The sequence below is a fragment of the Trachypithecus francoisi genome, unplaced genomic scaffold (genome assembly GCF_009764315.1).
Source record: "Trachypithecus francoisi isolate TF-2019V2 unplaced genomic scaffold, Tfra_2.0 Lachesis_group1, whole genome shotgun sequence".
Taxonomy (NCBI): Eukaryota; Metazoa; Chordata; class Mammalia; order Primates; family Cercopithecidae; genus Trachypithecus; species Trachypithecus francoisi.
This window is the reverse complement of record NW_022681454.1, coordinates 146,410,735-146,433,167: the sequence shown is the minus strand read 5'-3', so window position 1 is coordinate 146,433,167 and position 22,433 is coordinate 146,410,735. Positions and strand designations below refer to the sequence as shown.

The 22,433-nt window shown below is 33.9% G+C and overlaps 1 protein-coding gene across 3 annotated transcripts in view; it reads left to right on the top strand.

Annotated features, from left to right (window-relative positions):
* The window catches only part of IQCM (IQ motif containing M), a 499,469-nt gene that overhangs the window by 159,884 nt on the left and 317,152 nt on the right, over positions 1-22,433 (top strand). For 2 of the 3 annotated variants that reach the window (XM_033215450.1, XM_033215449.1), the window contains exons 6-8: positions 1,588-1,678; positions 5,854-5,936; positions 11,417-11,479. In XM_033215450.1, the coding sequence (XP_033071341.1) occupies positions 1,588-1,678; positions 5,854-5,936; positions 11,417-11,479 (237 nt within the window). The remainder of the gene's footprint in view (positions 1-1,587; positions 1,679-5,853; positions 5,937-11,416; positions 11,480-22,433) is intronic. The other variant, XM_033215451.1, reaches the window with a different exon arrangement.

The following is a 22,433-nucleotide window of genomic DNA, read 5'->3' as shown; positions in this document are numbered from 1 at the left end:
TCTTTAGAGATTTGGATGCCCTTTATTTCTTTCTCTTGTCTGATTGCTCTGGCTAGTGCTTCCAGTATTATGTTGAAGAGAAATGGTAAGAGTGGGCATTCTTGTCTTGTTCCAGTTCTCAGAGGGAATGCTTTCAACTTTTCCCCATTCAATATTATGCTGGCTGTGGGTTTGTCATAGATGGCCTTTATTACATTGAGATATGTCCCTTGTATGCAGATTTTGCTGGGAGTTTTAATCATAAAGAGGTGCTGGATTTCGTCAAATGCTTTTTCTGCTTCTATTGAGATGATCATGTGATTTTTGTTTTTAATTCTGTTTATGTGGTGTATCACATTTATTGACTTGCATATGTTAAACCATCCCTGCATCCCTGGTATGAAACCCACTTGATCATGGTGGATTATCTTTTATATATGTTGTTGGATTCAGTTAGCTAGTATTTTGTTAAGGATTTTAGCATCTATGTTCATCAGGGATATTCCACACTGTTCTTGTGGAATAGTGTCAAAATGATTGGCATCAATTTCTTCTTAAACAATCTCTAGATTACTTATAATACCGAATGGTACGTAAACTCAATGCAAATAGCTTTCGTACTATATTGTTTTTAAATTTATATTATTTTTGTTGTAATGTATTTTTAAATGTTTTTTTTTCTGAATATTGTCAGTCTGTGGTTGGTTGAATCTGCAGATGCACAACCCGAGAATACCAAAGGCTGACTACAGTTAATCAGTATTAATATTCTGTTTTCCATTTCTACAAAACTTTTATGTTCTCTGAATGTACATTTTGAATATACATTACATAATTCAGTCTAGTATGCTCTTCTTTTTGTTGACATTGAGATCCAATTAGCCTATACTTTTCTAAAGCAGAGGGTTTTCTCTCATGTGTTCTGGGTATCTTTTATTAATAATATATCTGAGCTAGTAGCTAGAAGGTGCTCAATAGTTACCTGATAATATTTTTGTTATAATATTTCAAACTGTATATTTGTCCCATTATCTGTGCCCAATAGAAAGTAATGGGTTTTTAAAAAATACTTATGTAAATTTCTCTTTGCACTTGAAGAATTAGGTTTTTTAAAAAGTAGAACCTTTGCCTTTTGTGGACTTTAGTCTTACTCTATCAAATAATGAGATTTTTGGAGCACTTTGTGTTCCTATTTATAGGAACTAACGATTTGCCAAATTATTTTAAAATAGCAGCCCCTTCTGTAAGAACTAAGCTTTGTGATGATAATGATTATAATAATACTGATATGTACAAATGAGGCTGTTTGTATTCATTGGTATATGCTATGCTGTTGCAGCCATTTCTCTGAGAGCAGTTTCCTTTCTGATATATGTAGTTCATTTGCACTATAATTTTCAGTCCTAAAGTTTAGTAATTGCAAAGCATTTGAGTAGCATGGAGTGAAGAAAACTATTCAACTGTGTTTTTTAGTATCTCTGTGTTAGTAACATTTTAAATGATTATAGCTCTTGTTATTAAAAATCTGTCATTTGCAACTGAATTCAAAAAATGCCTTTACAACTTGAAAACTAATAGTATGCAATTAAAACTTTAACAAAATTTCAGGACAAGTTAAATTGGATAAAATCATGACTATTATTGAACCAGTGAGTAAAAAAATGGAGACAGCAAAGCAACAGCACTTTGAGGAGTCCAGGTAATGTATAATTAAACTATAGAAAATATATATTTTCTTCTACTTTGCCAATATTCCCTGACCAATTGTCATGGTCTCTCAAGTTTATCTATTAATGCCCCATACATGAAGCTAATTTATTGTTCTGCTTGAGTTCCTCAAAGCATATCAATTATCAAAATTTTTGTTTTCAGTTCAATTAACTTTTGAACTGGAGGATGTCTGAGTAGTTAAGTAAACCATCTGGGTTTTATAGTGCATAAGCTTGAATCCAATTTGTGGCTTTCCTGAGAAAAAAATGCCATATTTTATGATAATATTACATAAGTTTAGAATTTTAATAACTCATCTGCAGCAATTATGGAGCAGAGTAAGTTATAATTTTCCTTTCTAAATCTAATAATTAAAGTTTAGTCTTTTTCTAACAGAAGGTGAGGCTTGTTCTACAGAACATAGTTTGAACATAGGAATTGTAAGCATTGCCTCTGCTTTCCAAAACTGTCTGGAGATGGGTCAGTTCCTTTTCTGAATTGCATGAAATAGCATCAACGTCTTCAAGATAACTTTAAAATTACATACACAATAGTTGTCCCTGAAGCTACATAGAGAACCTCTAAGCTCTTCAGCACATATTTTGTAAGAACATTTATACTTACAGACAGTAAATACTTCTCTGCTAAATGTAGTTTTCAGTAGCTTGTTTCACAATAATTCATTGATATTATAACATGGTCAGAAATTTGGGGTGATTGGCACAGCTATAAGTTAGTTGAGGAAATGCTGGCAAGGCTATGAAGAACTTTGTGGGTCTTCCAACATTTAAGTTGTGAACTATGTGTTTAACACTAGAAGATCCATGCTCAGGGTAACCACTTTCTTGGCTTAAGTGTAGTACAGTACTCAAATTTGAAAGAGTGAAATATATACACAGCCTTAATACTAAAGGTTTGGTTATACCTATGATAAGGGAAGATATTAATTTCAAAGGAAAAGAAATTATTATATTGGAAACTTACAAGTTTTTATAAATTTCTTTTCTGCCTTTGAATTACCCATTTTAACTTAAGATCCAAACTGGTCTAGCAAATTGGTAGCTCCTAAAAGAGTAATTAACATAGCAATTTAGCCAAATTGTTTAGAATTGCAAGTCAGCTTTTACTAACTGAAAAGGTTAACTGATTTGAAAATCATTTTCAGTATCTTTAGATGAGGCTGGTAAGCCATGGCAGAATAGTCATGTTTTAGGGACAAGCGAAGCACTTATTAATAAATCTGATCAGGTATAATATCTTTCAGTATAACGTCTTTCTCAAGAGTTGACTATTTCCCGAAGAATTGTTTCTTCTGCAACTGGTAGAAGATAAAGGTCCCTTGACACCCTAACTTCCCATTTTTAATGAAAACATGTCCTGCTTAATGAGGAGGATCAACATCCTTTGAAATTAAGAGCAAGTGCATGTACTTCCAATGACAGCCCAGGGCATATAAAGCCTGAACTTCAATACACCTGGGCTGTCTTGTCTTTATTTATAGCTAGTTGATGGTGGTAACTTGTTTCCTACTTTAACAGTTAGCTTCATTTCATTAATGTTAGAAGTGTGATGGGAATGCCAGGGAAAAGACAAATAAGTGTTTTGGGATGTGGTGACTAAGGATTTTTGGAAACCTGAGCTTAACTAGACAAATAGAATGTCACTAGACCAAAAATTTTTTTGAAATCTAGTTCACCACATAATGAAGATAAGGAAACAGCAATAAGAATATAAGCAGAAGAAAATATAATATAATCAGTTGGGAAATTAGGTATGAGATTGTTAACAATGCAGGGACAGACTCTAGGACTAATTAGTATGAATGACCCAGCTCTTCATGAAACTCCCAAAAGGTTTTTGTTCAAGTTAAATAGACCCCTGTGAGAAAAGTTGTATATAAACAACTTATAATTATCCTGAAGATGCCTTGAAAAATACTGATTGCTAAGATGACTATAATATTTTTGGGATGACTATTGAAATATTGGCCCAACAAAAGAAATTTTCTTGAGCAAAACATGAATATGATCAAATCTTTTAAATATATGATTTCTTCCCTCTTCTAAACTTGTCTATTTTTGAACTGTGGTGGGAAAACACAATTGAATACTTTTACAATTTCAATATAAATTTAAGAAAGTAAAGTTCTTCAATGTGCCTTTGAATTCTAAATTCAAAGATTGTCCTACTTTAAAATATCCTTTATGATGATGATAAATATGGGTTCATCCCAAATTTTAATTTCCCATCAATAAAATTCATTTATGAATCACTTATTTACTAATGCTAATTTTTAGTTGATATTATTTGGTGCATTTGAAGGTATGACAACTGCATTTCAGTAAATGCATTCTGTAATTCAGGCAAGTGAGCCTGGCCTTCTTCACCTAGTTTTGTGATCAGTGAGTTTCTTGTGTTACATGACAATTCATGTTTAGGTTATTCTGATCAATTTAATAACATAATTAGGGTATTATACAATAATGATAGAATCCCTTATGGCATTTCACATTTGTGTGAAGCAACTGCCAGTTCATCTTAATGTCTGTGAAATATTTTGCTTCAGTGGTTGAATGGTCTCCTTCCATTAGAATCTTCCATTAGTGGGGAATAATTGAAAATACATAATTAGTTCTAACTTGGAAATTAAATAACACTTATCCATGGACCAGATATTAGAAAGCAAAGGAAATTTTGCCTGATCAATGGAATTTGACCCCATTCTTGGTGATATATAAAAACGTTCTAGAATTTCAAATGGAATTTTATAAAACTGACTGCATACTCACGTCTCTCTAATTTCTCTTGATACAACTTAAGGCATACCTCAGTCCTTTGGCCAACTCCATGGGCATGACCACATGAGTGACAGTTAAATTAATAGATCCTATCCTTAGTTATTTCTTTACTATCTATTGAGTGCCTACTATGTGCCAAATGTAAATCTCTGAAGAGTCTCCTCCTTCATAGACCATGCTTCTTTCTGGGCAAATGTTTTAAAATTCTAGAAATTTATATAAGATGTATATAACTTTTGAACCAACATTTTAATTTCTAGGCATTTATAGTAACACAAGAAAATAATTGGACAGTTGCACAAATATGAATGTTCAAAGATTTTCATCCTTGTTTATAAACAACACAAAAGCAAAACCAACAAATATATCCCATAGAAGAAGACTGGTAAATAAGCGATCAGTATGTTAAAATCTATACAATGAGTTTCTATGTAATGGGCCAAAATAACATGGAATTCTATGTAATGGGTCAAAATAACAGTGTGCACCTTTGTATATTTTTAAAGAAAGATCTCCACGATATATTAGGTGCAAAATAATAGTTTAAAATTTTGTGTGCGTTTATGTACATTTAAACATAGAAAAGGCATGAGATATATTCCACATGCTAATCATGTCAAATGAAATCAGTATAAAATAGTAATATGGTTCCTGAAGTCCCACTGCCTGAATTTCAATCCTGACCCCACCCATTTCTAGCTGGAATAATCTGAACTGTATACTACGTAACCCCTAAATGTCTTAGTTTCTTAATTTATACAAATAGTATCATAATAGTAAGTACCTACATGCTTGTTTTGAAGAATAAATCAGATAAAACATACAAAAAGGATTAGAATAGTGCCTTAAATGCTGGCCTACAGGAAGCATTGAAGGGTTTGCAATTATTACTAAAATATCAGGGTAATAAGATTAGGGGAGATTTTTATTTTCTTTCTTTTTGCTTATTCACATTTTCCAAAGTTTCCATGTGGTACTTGACTTTATTCAGCTGTTGGGATTGAAGCTCTCCAAATCATGTTAGGAAAACATGCTACTTAAAAATCTCTTGTAAAACACTGAAGAAATAGATAGATATGATGCTTGTTCATTTTCCTGATTTTTGCTAGTTGGGGCTCATTTGGAAAGCAAATGTTCCTATTTGTTATTCATCTCAGAACCAGCAAAATTTGGTAGTATTTTGTCTTTGTTTAATAATATTTACTCTGCAAGGCACTGAGGGAACAACAGGTGTAGTCCTGTTGACCAGAGACACGTGGTTTTCTATGATTAGCATTTAGTTCTATAACTTTAGTGTTGAAGATTTGTATTACAAAGTAGAGACTATTAAATCACTTAAAGATGGAACTTAATGTTTTGGAAACAGAATGTTGGAATTACTCTATCCCTTTCCTGTCCATCTTTACTTACAACCCGGGACCTCTACCTTGGAACTTCTGAAAGAACCTGGTGAGTCTTGTACGTAAATATTGGTAGCAGCACATTGATTTTCATTATTTTGCATTCATTTAAATGCAGAAACAAAGAACTAGTATTGAACAGTTACTTCCTTTATTTTCATTTCAAATACTGCATCAAAGATAAACAGATTTTGGAAGAAACTATTAATAACTAGTTTTCCATGCCTTTATCTGAAATTGAGAGATTGGATTTTTAAATATATGCATATTGGCCGGGCGCGGTGGCTCACGCCTGTATTCCCCGCGCTTTGGGAGGCCGAGGCAGGCGCATCACGAGGTCAGGAGACCGACACCATCCTGGCTAACACGGTGAAACCCCGTCTCTACTAAAAATACAAAATAGTAGCCAGGCGTGGTGATGGGCGAGTAGCTGTAGTCCCAGCTACTCAAGAGGCTGAGGCAGGAGAATGGCGTGAACCTGGGAGGCGAAGCTGGCAGTGAGCCGAGATCATGCCACTGCCCTCCAGCCTGGGCGACAGAGCGACTCCGCTTCGTAAATAAATAAATAAATAAAATATGAATATTGCAGGTTGTAGTAAATTATAAAGATAAATTCTTATAATCTTAAAAGTTTATTTACAGTTGACTTATTGTTGTTTTAAAAAAATACAATTTTTTTTTTTTTTTTTTTTTTTTGAGACGGAGTCTCGCTCTAGCCTGGGGTGGAGTGCAGTGGCCGGATCTCAGCTCACTGCAAGCTCCGCCTCCCGGGTTTACGCCATTCTCCTGCCTCAGCCTCCGGAGTAGCTGGGACTACAGGCGCTCGCCACCTCGCCCGGCTAGTTTTTTGTATTTTTTAGTAGAGACGGGGTCGTGTTAGCCAGGATGGTCTCGATACAATTCTTTAAAAGAGAATATAGATGATTCTTTAAAGTCCCTTAAGTGTGACTGAGAAACTCTCTGGAACTTGAACTGCTTAAAGACCTAGGGGGCTATTGATTAAAAGCAACTATTTTTTAGTTTTCCCTCTTTTTGACTTGTTCCTCATGAGCTTCAGCCTTCATTAAGGGAAAACTCTTTTTGTAAAGTGGGACTTTTACTGATTTCAGAAGAAATTTTTAAAAATTTGCTGAATAAACTCCTCCTTGGGTTCTCAAGGTACTTTTGCATAAGATGCCCTTTATAATTTTACCACCTTTTATTTGCTTGGATTATTATGGAAGAAACTCAAGCATTAACTGGAAGCTCACTTCCTCACAAATTCTATGAACCACGTTTTCATTATTCCAATCAATATTCACCAAAACTAAAATTTGTGAATATGCTGTCAAAATGTTGAAGATATGCAATAGATGTGTTTTACAATTTTGATTGTTACATTAGTTCAGAGCTTAAATTCTTTTAAGGCTTTATTAGATAATTTGAGGTTCCAGAGCAATACAATAATTATGGGTCTCAGTTGATTCTAAAATTGAATATACATGTGTGGAAGTAAATGTAGGCAAATATTTATACAAGGCTAGGGTCTAATGGTTATAATAAATAAGACTCTTGAAATCTGATCTCCCTGAAAGCTGTGTTCTATAGCTGTTTACCATAAGTTAAAGTTCTACTAATTCTGTGACATTTAGAATTTGTTCACGATGATCGAAGGGTTGATGAAAGCCTCAGTCTTCAAGTATCATTCACCTCACATGAATCAGTTGCGTCATCATCTTGCAGAGGAGCTTTTTAGCTCTTTGAAGGACTTGGCAATTCTCATAGCTTTAGTTTGGATGTTGAAATTCATTTAAGTCTTATTTTTCTGTATTTACTGAGCTTATATACAGGGTCTAGACCATAGTTTATTTAATGCTAAACAAAAGTAGAAAACTTTCGTAAAATATTGGAGAGAATCCTGGTTATTAGCTACAAATTGTTATGAAATTGTGAATGGAAAAGGCTGGCAGAATTGGTAGTCACCCATATGGTAAGTCTGGAAATTTTCTAAAGGTTCTACCCATGCAAAAATGTTCTACTGAATTGTGAAATGTTTATTAATTGAACCATAAGTTCATAGAAGCTAAAAGACTCCTCATACTTATTCCAGTGCATGACACATACATAGTAGGTGCTAATAGCCATATGATAAATGAATGAACAAATGTAAATTAAAAAAGAAAAACCACCCAAGTGAAGTATACTTCAATATTATCTGTGTGCCTGTCTCTGCATAGTAGGCTAAAACTCAATAACTGCTAAAGAAAAAAAGAAATTGAGAAAATAAAATACTAGATACTATTTTTTTATAATTCTTTTAAACAACTGATTATATGTGGACTGCAGAGATACCATCAAAATAAATAAAATTTTATGCAGCTCAGTTTATATGCTTTAAAAACAAATTGTTGAGGAGATTATTAGTTTTATGATATTGTAAGTATCTCAATACTCATATAACTTCATGGAGAGTTGGAAGGTTAAATACGCAGAAAAAGTAAAAAGTCTTACAATAAAAATCATTCTTTCCAAATGCTATAGAGTAGGTGATCTTTTTTCCTTTAAAATGAAATATATCTTTAATCAAATAAGAATAGGGATTTTCACTGATTTGTCATTTATGAAGTTTTTATTTTATTTTCAGATATACCACTCTTTTATAATTACATATTTTTAAAGTAAGGCTAGAAATATCTGAAAGATTGTGGTCAGCAACTTATTTTGTGTAAGCTATTAGTAAAATGTGAAAAATGTTCATTTTTTTGGAATCATTTAAGAGTGGTTAACACTTTGTGTCTTTGGTGAAAAATAATGAATACTTTTTATGGTTGTTAATTTTTTAGTTCATGTTAAGGCTATAGTCTAAAAAGTCTGCACAAAATGCTTATTCTCCACATCATTATTATAACTCTATGTAATAATTTATACCTTCAATGAATATCTGACATAGTCACTGAGGTCTATTTGACAAGATAATATGTAAATAGTAAAAAAGTAGATATTGCAGTTTTCCCTGGGGTACATGGTAATCTACTGGACTCAAATTATCATCCAATTCTTTTTTTTTTTTTTTTTACAGTTCATGAATAATACATGTACATAGTTTGGGGATATGCATGATTATTTAATGCATTCATGTAATTTGTAAAGATCAAATCAGTGTTCTTGGGACATCCATTGCCATAAATATTTATCTTCTCTTTATGATAGAAACACTTCCATTCTTCTCTTCTAGCTATTTTGAAACATGTGATAGATTATTGTAAACTGTAGTTATCCTGCTGATCTATTTAACACTAGGTCTTATTTCTTCTGGCAACCCATATATTTATATCTGTTAATCAACTTCTTTTCATCTTTTCTTTTCTCTGCCCTTCTTGGCCTCTGATAACCACAAATCTACTGTTTGTCTTTGAGATCCACTTTTTTTTTTGCTTTCACATATGAATGAGAACACACAATATTTATCTTTCTGTGCTTAGCTTATTTCACTTAACGACCTCTAGTTCCCTCCATGTTGTCACAGATGACAGGATTTCATTCCTTTTTATGGCAGAGTAATATTCCATTGTGCATAATATATGTCACATTTTCTTTACTCATCTGTTGATGGGCACATATGTTGATTTCATATTTTGTTGTGAATAGTGCTACAATAAACATGGGAATGCAGATGTCTTTTTGATATGTTCATTTCCATTTTAAAAAATATATACCCAGTAGTGCAATTGCTGGATCATATGGTAGTTCTAGTTTTAGCAATTGTAAGGAAACTTCATACTGTTCTGAGTAATGACTGTACTAATTTCCATGCCCACCAACAGTGTATAAGGTTTCTCTTTCTTCATATCATCAGCATCTCTTATTGCCTGTCTTTTTGATAGAAGCTATTTTTAACTGGGGTAATATGATATTTCATTGTAGTTTTGATTCACATGTCTCCATTGAGCATTTTTCATATGCCTGTTGGTCATTTGTATGTCTTTTTTTGAAACATTATCAATCTCTTAACAGGTCAATCTAACTATTGTTGTTGCTAGATTTGTCTTTTGGACCTCGTACCAGATTGATTTATGAGTGGATTGCATATAACAATTATATTATTATAGTATTCTGGGTTTGTCCTTGTACATAATTTTACCACTGGGTTTTATAACTTCCATTTTTTAAAAATATGTTGGTGTCTTTTTCTTTTAGATTGAAGAACTTCCTTTAACATTTATTGTAAGATGGGTATTATGGTAGTGAATTATCTCCACTTTTGCTTGTCTGGGAAAGACTTTATTTATCTGTCTTTTATATTTGAAGGGTAGTTTTGTTGGATATAGTATTCTTAGCTGGCAATAGTTTTTCTGTTTCAGTACTTTGAAAATGTAATTCTGTTCTCTCCTGACATGTATGATTTCCATTGAGAAGTCTGTTGCCAGATTAATTGGAGCTTTTTTATATGTTATTTACTTCTTTTCTCTTGTTGCTTTTAGGATTCTTTCTTTATCCTTGACCTTTGAGAGTCTGATTATCATATGCCTCGAAGTAGTCTTATTTGAATCAAATTTGTTTGGTGTTTTCTGACCTTCCTGTACCTGGATATTTATCTTTAATCAAGTTTTAGAAAGTTTTTTGTTATTTCCTTGAATAAACTTTCTACCCTTTGCTCTTGTTGACCTCCCTCTTAAACACCAATAATTCTTAGATTTGGTCTTTTGAGGTAATTTTCTATGTCTTTTAAGTGATCTTTCTTGCTTTTCATTCCTTTTTCTTCTCCATATATTTTCAAATAGTCTATATTTGAGTTTACTGATTCTTTGCTCTTCTTGATCCTTTCTGTTGAGAGCTTCTAATGAATTTTTCAGTTCAGCAAATATATTTTTCAGTTTCAAGATTTCTGTTTAATTTTTAAAAATTATTTCAATCTCTTTGTTAAATTTCTGTAATAAGTTTCTGGATTGTTTTCTTGTGTTATCCGGGAGATCATGAAATTTCTTTAAAACTACTGTTTTTGGTTATTTGTCGAAGAGCTCACCAATTGTTATTTCATTAGAGTCAGTTGCTAGATCTTTGCTTTGTCTGCTTGGGGAAATCATGGTTCCCTGTTTGTGGTTGTTACTTGTGGATGTATGTCTATGTCTTCTCATTGTAAGATTAATTTGGTCTTATTTATTATGATTTTATTTATTTTTGTCTTCTCTGTCTTGCTTCTTGTTTTTTATTGGATATATTTGTTATAGGTTCTTTACTGCCAGGCAACTGCCTCCTTTTCAGTTCTAGATAGCACTTAAGTCCAGATTTGTCTCAGCTCTAGCAAGTGTTTGGAATGCTGCCCTTCCCAAGTGCAGGAAGTCCCAATGGGGATATCTCAGCAGTGGGATAGGCTGGCAACGGTTTGTGCCCATGGGACTTGTGAAACATACCTCCTAGAGTGTGGTGCTGCTGAAAAGTCACTCTTATTTGGCCTTTGGCCAAGTTATAGAGCAGTTTCCAGAATTGGAGATGGTAGTCCTGCATCTCCACTTTGTCTCTACCTGTCCTCAGGGATATTTCTTCTTTTAGGCACTAATAATGCTTCCTATGGGCCAGAGGAGGGACAGATCTCCAGTCAGAGAACCCAAGATGGTGAGTAAGCTGTTTGTTCACTTTGATCTCACTTTTCCCGTCAAAACAGTGATTTTGGGGAGTATTTTTTGCACACTTGGTGCCAGGCAGAATGTGGGGTGAGGCATTATGGATGTGCCAGTTCTCTTACTGCCTACATGAAGTTTTTTCACTTCTTTGTGACCCCAGTAACTGACTTGTATTCATAACTTTTGTATTTGAATTTTGGTATATTTCTCGTAATAATCTTGGCACTGTATATTTGCTTATGGTTTTCTAGGGGGTTATGCTAGCTTGCTTCTATGCTGCCATTTTGGAACTGGAGGTCCTCAATTCTTCTTTAGAATAAATAATTATTCTTATTAAAGGAAAAAGAAAAGGAAATTAGGACATAAGATATAAGGCAAGTTATGATTTCTATCCATTTGATTAAAAAAATCATCTATCTATTTCATTTTGAAGCCTTGCCTTTTAAAGCAGTATGGTATAGCAATTAATAGTGAAAGCACTGGAGTTACTCTAATGAGGTTAAAATTCTGGCTTTACCAGTTTCTAGCTTCAAATCTTATCCAAGTTACTTAATTGCACTGTGACTCAATTTCTTCATTGGATAATGGGGGGATAATACCAATTCCAATCTCAAAGTGTTTACATGATGCTTGTCAAGTGCATAATGTACTTCCTGGTGCTTAATAAAATTGAGCTACCATGATTAGTCACAACTTCCTACATTCATATAAATTGTAATGCATAACATACTCAAAAACATGGTGTTTGATTACTTAGCTTTGATCCTGTCCTAAAGGACATATTACTATAATCACAAGACACACCCCATCACAACAGTGGCGGACTTTCGCTATCACATTGTGAACTCAGGAAATGGAAGTGAGGTTTATGGTTTTGTGTAAACTGTAGCCCTTTGTGGACTCTGTTATTTTTGCTATTGTCAATGTTATCCTGCTAGAGACCTTGACTCTGCCTTTTGCTCTTCTATTTTGATACATTTGATAGCCACTCTTAAATTGATACTCCTCAAGTATTCACTTTACTGATCATTTTAAAGCTTTTGTAAGGAAATAGACCCATGGCAGAAACTCTTGTGTTAAGAGAAACACTTTAAGAGACTTTTTCAAAAGAAAAAAAGCTAATAGTGCTCTACATAATGACCAACTCTCTGTGTGGCCTGGTGCAAATCTCTTCAAACCTCTGGGCTTAGTTTCATCATCTATAATCCTCAAGGAAAGAATGAAACAGCCCTCAAAGAAAGAGATAAAAAGTTAGAAAATTTCCTCTTTCTGGATGGCTGCTTCTCAGATATTAAAAACAAATCTACATAGTCATTGGCAGGAGAGAAGAGGGATCCCCTAAAGTGAGCTCCTGGCAAGATTCTTTATTTCTCTCTACTTGCCAAGTTGACAGCCTTCAGACTCTTAAGATGGATCTCATTATGTATTTAAGCTCTGTCTACCTCAGTCTCCACAAGACACCTAGGACTTCCAGGCTACCTGCGATCACTAAAACCCAACTCTATGTAATTTTGTATATCTTCTTTTCTGATGTCACCCCTCAACCATCCCACTCCTGAAATTCATCCATTGTGCTCCCTGAACTCATAGCCAGCAAAAACTCTGAATCCTTAATCTCATCTGAGTGTTTCCTTCCCCTTCCTCGCTTAACTGAAATCTGTACCCTGAAGACATTTCTTCCCCTGCCATCCTTTCAAGTGGTGCTGGGTTTTTTTCCTCCCATGTCTCATACCTCTGGGACTGGTGGTGGGGTGGTTTCCTCCTTGCTCCTCATTGCTGTTTCCAAACCATTCTCCCTTCCTCTTCCCTAGCATGCTCAGCTTTGAATCTCATGTCATCAAACTATATCCTCTCCTTCTTATAGTAATCTATTGATTTGTATCCATGCTTGCATACCTTTAAAGAAATGTCGACATTGATCCTTGTCAATTTCTCTAACACTAATCTTTTCATAGTTTTTGGTGATATTTATCTTGGATAGATATCATCTTTTAATCCATTCACTTTTCTATTCCTTGAGCTCTTTTCCTCCCATGATTTTGCCCTCCATCATAATACATACATTCTCCAATAATTATGGTCTAGATAACTTTGAATATTTTCAAAATCTCACTTTGAAGAGCACTACTGTTTAACCAGACCACTTTCTATATGCAAACAATTTTTTAATCCCTACTGGGAGCCTTAGGCTTACAGTAGGCCCAGATATCAAGTTTCTAATTTCTTCTCTGACTAAACAACATTCTCTTGGTAATTTTATCTAGATCATGACTTTAAGTACCATTAATTGATGATTCCACACTTTTATCTCCAGACTGGTTATTCTCCAAAACTCCAGCTCATGTTCAACTTCTTAATTAACAGTTCCACCTGGATTTTTAATTTTTAATAGACATTTCCAACCTAACATGTCAAACTCAGGAACTGTGTACATGTTCTCTCTGCCTGGAAAGTTTTTCTTTGGAGATTACAGGCGTCAATCCATCACTATTTTCATGCTTTGCCCAAAGGCCTCTCCAAAAAAAGTAAGGCCATCCCTGACTACTCTGTCATAGGCATAGCCACATCCTCCAGACCTACCTACTTCTCTTTCTTTGATTTCTAGCATTTAAGATAGCAAGATATACTGCCTATTTTACTTATCTGGTATTGTTTGCCTCCTCCTGCTAGAATATAATCTCCATAAAGGCAGTTAGTGTTGGCTAATTTGTTCATACTAAATCCTTTAGAAGTAGAATAATGTCTAGCACTTAAAAAGGGCTTACTATATTTTGTTGGATTGATTAAGGTACTGGCATTTTATTTTGTAAAAGTGTTGTACCAGTTATCACATTTTTTTCTATTTAATGAGGAAATTTACCTAATTTATTAGATTAAGTATTTTCCTCTGGCTCTAAGGAGCTCAAATATGCTGTTTCATTTTTAATAAAAAATACACCTGAAAAAAGCATCAGTGTGTTTTTGTTTCATTGTATCTTTTTCTGAGAATATGATGAACAACTCTGCAAAGAAAGACTTCTGAGTACAGAATACCTAATAATGCTGCTTAAATATGAAAAAATAATTTTTAAAACCTGGCCAAACTGACATGAAAGTGTAAATAATTGAATTCAGAAAATATAAGAAAGCTATATCACATGGGGGTTTAAAGTCATTTAGAGTTTGCTTTCATGGTTCATACCTACCTCTGGTGGCCTAGAACTCTCCTAGAAATAAAAACAATAACAAAAAACTTATCCTTTTTTGGAATAAGTGTGATGTGGTGCTGAGAAGAATGTGTATTCTGTTGATTTGGGGTAGAGAGTTCTATAGATGTCTATCAGGTCTGCTTGGTACAGAGCTGAGTTCAATTCCTGGATATCCTTGTTAACTTTCTTTCTTGTTGATCTGTCTAATGTTGACAGTGGGGTGTTAAAGTCTCCCACTATTATTGTGTGATTGACTAAGTCTCTTTGTAGGTCTCTAAGAACTTGCTTTATGAATCTGGGTGCTCCTGTATTGGGTACATATATATTTAAGATAGTTAGCTCTTCTTGTTGCATTGATCCCTTGACCATTATGTAATGGCCTTCTTTGTCTCTTTTGATCTTTGTTGGTTTAAAGTCTGTTTTAGCAGTGACTAGCATTGTAACCCCTCCTTTTTTGCTTTCCATTTGCTTGGTAGATCTTCCTCCATCCCCTTATTTTGAGCCTATATGTATCTCTGCACATGAGATGGGTCTCCTGAATACAGCACACTGATGAGTCTTGACTCTTTATCCAATTTGCCAGTCCATGTCTTTTAATTGGAGCATTTAGTCCATTTACATTTAAGGTGAATATCATTATATTTGTATTTGATCCTGTCATTATGATATTAACTAGTTATTTTGCTCGTTAGTTGATGCAGTTTCTTCCCAGCATCGATGGTCTTTACAATTTGGCATGTTTTTGCAGTGGCTGGTACTGGTTGTTCCTTTCCATGTTTAGTGCTTCCTTCAGGAGCTCTTGTAAGGCAGGCCTGGTGGTGACAAAATCTCTCAGCATTTGCTTGTCTGTAAAGGATTTTATTTCTCCTTCCCTTATGAAGCTTAGTTTGGCTGGATATGAAATTCTGGGTTGAAAATTCTTTTCTTTAAGAATGTTGAATATTGGCCCCCACTCTCTTCTGGCTTGTAGTGTTTCTGCCGAGAGATTCGCTGTTAGTCCGATGGGCTTCCCTTTGTGGGTAACCCGACCTTTCTCTCTGGTTGCACTTAACATTTTTTCCTTCATTTCAACTTTGTTGAATCTGACAATTATGTGTCTTGAAATTGCTCTTCTCGAGGAGTATCTTTGTGGTGTTCTCTGTATTTCCTGAATTTGAATGTTGGCCTGCCTCCCTAGTTTGGGGAAGTTCTCCTGGATGATATCCTGAAGAGTGTTTTCCAACTTGGTTCCATTCTCCCCTTCATTTTCAGGTACACCAATCAGACGTAGATTTCATCTTTTCACAGTCCCATATTTCTTGGAGGATTTGTTCATTTCTTTTTACTCTTTTTTTCTCTAAACTTCTCTTCTTGCTTCATTTCATTCATTTGATCTTCAATCACTGATACCCTTTCTTCTACTTGATCGAATTGACCACTGAAGCTTGTGCATGCACCATGTAGTTCTCATGTCATGGTTTTCCGCTCCAGCAGGTCATTTAAGGTCTTCTCTACGCTGTTTATTCAAGTTAGCCATTTATCTAATCTTTATTCAAGGTTTTTAGCTTCTTTGCTATGGGTTCAAACATCCTCCTTTAGCCCAGAGGAGTTTGTTAATACCAATCATGATCATCTGAAGCCTTCTTCTCTCAACTCATCAAAGTCATTCCCTGTCCAGCTTTGTTCCATTGCTGACGAGGAGCTATTTTCCTTTGGAGGAGAAGAGGCACTCTGATTTTTAGAATTTTCAGCTTTTCTGCTCTGGTTTCTCCCTATCTTTGTGGTTTTATCTACCTATAGTCTTTGATGATGGTGACATACAGATGGGGTTTTGGTGTGGATGTCCTTTCTTCTTTTTAGTTTTCCTTCTAATAGTCAGGACCCTCAGCTGCAGGTCTATTGGAGTTTGCTGGAGGTCCACTCCAGACTCTCTTTGCTGGGGTATCACCAGTGGAGGCTGCAGTACAGCAAATATTGCAGAAGGGCAAATGTTGCTGCCTCATCCTTCCTCTGGAAGCTGTGCCTCAGAGGGGCACCCATAGTTGGAAGTAAAGGACTCCTCAGCAAATGAAAAAGAACAGAAATTATAACAAACTGTCTCTCAGACCACAGGGCAATCAAACTAGAACTCAGGATTAAGAAACTCAATCAAAATCGCTCAACTACATGGTAACTGAACAACCTGCTCCTGAATGACTACTGGGTACATAACGAAATGAAGGCAGAAATAAAGATGTTCTTTGAAACCAATGAGAACAAAGATACAACATACCAGAATCTCTGAGACACATTTGAAGCAGTGTGTAGAGGGAAATTTATAGCACTAAATGCCCACAAGAGAAAGCAGGAAAGATCTGAAATTGACACCCTAACATCACAATGAAAAGAACTAGAGAAGCAAGAGCAAACACATTCAAAAGCTAGCAGAAGGCAAGAAATAACTAAGATCAGAGTAGAACTGAAGGAGATAGAGACACAAAAAACCCTTAAAAAAAAATCAATGAATCCAGGAGTTGGTTTTTTGAGAAGATCAACAAAATTGATAGACCACTAGCAAGACTAATATAGAAGAAAAGAGAGAAGAATCAAATAGATGCAATAAAAAATGATAATGGGGATATCACCACTGATCCCATAGAAATACAAACTACCATCAGAGAATACTATAAACACCTCTACGCAAATAAACTAGAAAATCTAGAAGAAATGGATAAATTTCTGGATAAAATACACTCTCCCAAGACTAAACCAGGAAGAAGCTGAATCCCTGAATAGACCAATAACAGGCTCTAAAATTGAGGCAATAATTAATAGCCTACCAACCAAAAACAGTCCAAACTAAACCCAAAATTTGTGGGGGTGGGGGAATAATAAATCTCAGAGCAAAAATAAACAAAATACTGACTGAAAACCAATTCAAAAGACCAATGAAACAAAGAATTTTTAAAGAAACATAACCAATATTGACAAATTGTTAGCCAGACTAAGATAGAGAAGACTCAACTAAACAAAATTTGAAATAAAAAAGTAGACATTACAACCTGATACCACAGAAATACAAAGGTTCAAAAGAAACTATTGTGAAAAACTATACCTCAACAAATTGGATAACATAGAAGAAATATATAAATTCGTAGACATTTACAACCTACCAAGGTTAAATTATGAAGATATAGAAAATCTAAACAGACCGAGGGTGAGTGAGGAAATTGAATCAGTAACAAAAAATTTTTCATCAAAGAAAAGCTCAGGACCTGATGACTTCACTGCTGAAATCTGCAAAATATTTAAAAATACAATTCAATATCCCTGACGAACATAGATGCAAACATTCTCAACAGGATACTAGCAAAATAAATCCAGCAGCACATTAAAAAGATCATTCAATAGGATCAGGTGGGATTTATCCCAGGCATGCAAGGATAGTTCAACATATGAAAATCAATAAATATGATATATCACATTAACAGAAAGGAAAACAAAAACTGTATGATTATTTCAACATTTTTAGGAAAGGCATTTGACAAAATTCAACATCATTTCCTGATAAAAACTCTCAACAAATTAAATATAGAAGATATGTACCTTAACTCAATAAAGGCCATCTATGACAAACACACTGCTAATGCCAAACTGTTCCTCTAAGACTGGAAACAAGATGAAGATACCCATTTTTTTTACCACTTCTATTCAACATAGTACCAGAAGTCTTCATCCAAGCAATTAAGAGAAAAGAAACAAGATGCATCCAAATTGGAAAGGAGAAGGTCAAATTGTTCCTGTTTGAAGACAACATGATCTTATGTATAGAAAACTCTAACAACTGCACCAAAAAATATTAGAACTAATAAATGAATTCAGTACAGTTTCACAATACAAAATCAACATACAAAAATCAGTAGCATTTCTATATGCTTATCATGAACTGTCTGAAAAAGAACTCAAGGAAACAATTCCATGATAGCTATAAAAAATTAAGATGCCTAGAAATAAACTAAACCAAGGTTGTGAAATGTGCCTTCATTGAAGACTATGAAACACTGATGGAAGAAATGAAGAAGGCGCAAATAAATGGAAAGATGTCCCATGTTTATGAATTGGAAGAATTAACATTGTTAAAGTCGCTATACTACCTGAAGCAACCATATGAAAATGTCAATATTCTTCACATAAATAGAAAAAAACCTTAAAATTCACATGGAACCACGTGAGACCCAAAAAAGCCAAGACAGTCTTGAGTAAAAGGTACAAAGCTTGAGGCATTTCACAATATGACTTCAAAATATATTACAAAGCTTTAGTAACCAAAACAGCATTGTACTGGCATAAAAACCAATCACATAGAACAAGGGAACAAAACAGAGAGCCCAGAAATAAATTCCGACATCTACAGCCAACTGATTTTCAACAAAAGTGCCACCAAGAACACACATTGGTGAAAAGACAGCCTCTTCCATACACATTGGTGGGTAATTGGATATCTACATGAAAAAGAATAAGACTAGACCCCTACCTCTTAACATACAACAGTAAACTCAAAGTGGATTAATGACTTAAATCCAAAACTATCAAAGTACTAGAAGAAAACGTAAGGAAAATGCTTCACAACATTGAGCTGGGCAAGAATGAGACCTCAAATGCACAGGCAACAAAAACAAAAATAGACAAATAAGATTATATCAAATTGAAAAGCTTTTCCACAGCAAAACAAAACAAAAAATCCAAAACAAACAAAATAATGCTCATCACTAATCATCAGGAAAATGTAAATCAAAACCATAATGAGATACCATCCCATTTTAGTTAGAATGGCAATTATCAAAAAGACAAAAGAAAACAAGGATTGGTGAAGATATGGAGAAAAGGAAACACTTATATACTGCTAGTAGGATTATAAATTAGTACAGCAATCATGGAAAACAGTATAGAGGTTTCTCAAAATGTTAAAAATAGACCTGACATATGATCCAGCAATCAAACTACTAGGTTTATATCCACAGGAAATGAATTCTGTCTGTTGAGATATCTGCACTCCAATGTTTTTGCAGCACTATTCACAATAGCCAAGATATAGAATCAACCTAAATGTTTAACAATGGATGAGTGGTTGACAAAATGTGACATATATACAGAATAAAATACTATTCAGCTATAAAAAGAATGAATCCCATCATTTGTGACAATATGAATGAACCTCAAGGACATCATGTTTAGTGAAACAAGCCAGACACAAAAAGAAAAATACCATGTGATCTCAGTCATATGTGGAATCTAAAAAAAAATCGATATCATAGAAGCAAATAATAGAACAGTGGTTATTAGAAATTTGGGAGGCAGGAGGTGGAGGAGGATGGGAAGACTTTGGTCAACTGGTACAAAGTTATAATGAGATAGAGGATTTAAGTTCTGGTGTTCTGTTGTACAGTAGGGTGATGATGGTTAATAGTAAGGTATTGTATATTACAAAATAGCTAGAAGAGAGGATTTTGAATGTTCTTGTATCCCATAAACATTAAAGAGCATTTGGAGAGATGGAAATAACTTTTGTTAATGCCACCACCCTCTCTCAGCCATGATCAACAACTTAGTTTATTTCCTTCTGATTTTGTTCCCTCTGCTTCTCCTTAAAACACACTAGTTATACAAATTTGAACTTTTTATGTAGTTAAGTTTAATATAATTATTTCATTTCAGTGACTGGAAAAAAATGTCCAGTTCATTTTCTCTCAAGGCTTGTAAGAGAATTCCGCCTCTACATACCAGTGCACCAACTCTCCAGCAGCCTTCCCACCTGCCTGCCCCACCACGGATTGCTCAGTATCAGAGCAAAAGCCGTGCTGTTTTTTCCCGGTCTTCTGATACTTTATGAAGGCAGCTGAAGGAAGTAAGGAAAGGAAGGAGGTATTCTTAATCCATTTCGGAAGTGGAAAATAGATTTTTTTTAAATAATAAAATTTAAACATTCTAAATAGATTTTATTTCATGCAGGAATCTACTGTATCACAACAGGTACAGTGGGAGGTAGATGATGCTTGCCTATGTACATTCAGGCTGTTGCTGCTTACCCTTTTAATTCTATGGTCAGCTATCTCCCAAAATTCGATTGTCATCATCAACTATCTTTTCATAAATATTTTTATTTTTTGGTGTGCTTTTAGTAATTAATTTATACCAGGATGATTCCAAATGATTTGAAAATGCTGAAATTTAATATATTTAAAATATTTTTATTTTTGTTACAATAATTATTCAAAACATTAATTGAAGTGTAGATGTTTATAATAAAATAATAAACTTATTTTTAATATAATGATAGCATAATTTGTGTCACACATTACTGGTAACACATTTCTTTTATGTATGCTCTCCTTTGAGTTTCACAGGCTCCCCAGGTGTGGCCAGCCTTACTTTTCCTGTTTTTTAGATGAGGGAATTAAAATTAGAAAGTTTGTGACTACCTCAAGCCTCACAGTATCTGGCTTGTGATTCCTATGTCTTTATATGTTCCATTTTGTAATATTGCTTTGTGTATATTCATACTGTCTTATATGTATTTATGACAATTTTGTTTTTGATGATAAAACTGGAATATTTCACTTTTATCAAACAGTTTCAGTTTTATCAAAAGGCAAAACAAAGTGATTCAATGTAGGAGGTTCTTATAAAGTGAGCATTTTGTGGTACATAAAATACCAGTTTAGTTTAGTTATGAACTAAAGCGTAGTATAGATTTGTGTGATTTTTTTTTTGACAGTCTTGGTCCATGCACTCTCAGTCAAAATTTGGTGTTTCTCACTATCGTACATATTTTTTTGGAATTATATTTTCGGTCATTCTTACAAGTTGATCAATATAGTTACTATATCTTACACAACTTTGGGGTGTTTGATTTTATGTTGAATTATAAATTTATATTGCTCTTTCAGCCTGTAACAATATTATAGAAAAGATACCATTATGTATGATTCCCCACTGTTCACATTAATAGATTATTTCATAAAGACACAAATGTTTTATTATCTGAAAATACATCTTGCCTCTTCTTCTTTAGGAAAACTTGAAAAATATTTTAATGTACCAAATTATAAACAATCAAAATTTTTCATGCTGGCAGAAATTCATGCTATGATGTTAAAAGTGTTCAGCAGATCTCTAAGAGAGACTTGTGGGATGTAAGAAAAGAGTTTTAAATCTATTAGAAGAATTTCTGTGTCTGAAATTGAGGTATCTCCTGCTCATTGTGTACTCCGTCAGGAAAAGAAAAACCAACATGATTTAGCTAATTTTAATTTGACTTCTAAAATTTCAAGAGAGATTGAATATACAGTCAATCACTATTGATGGTGGCAGAAAGTGGATTACAGGTATTTCTTACTTGAAATAATCTTGAAATATAACATTTAAAAATTGCAGATAGGTAATTCATGTATATATCCTAACGCAAGATTGAGATGGCATCTTTAGATCAGTGGTGTATAATAGAAATGAAATGTGAGACACACTTATAACTTAAAAATTTTTGGTACTCACATTTAAAAAGTAAAGAGAAATTGGTGAAATAAATTTTAAACATACATTTTATTTGACCTCATATCCAAAATTATTTCTACAGCCAATCAATATAAAAATTGTTATATATTTTATATACTTTTTACCAAGTCTTCTAAATATGATGTATTATTTAATTTACAGCATATCTTAAATCACACTGGTCACATTTCAAGTGCTCATAGAGGTACATGGCTTGTAGTTACCATATTGACAGTTCAGGCTTGGATC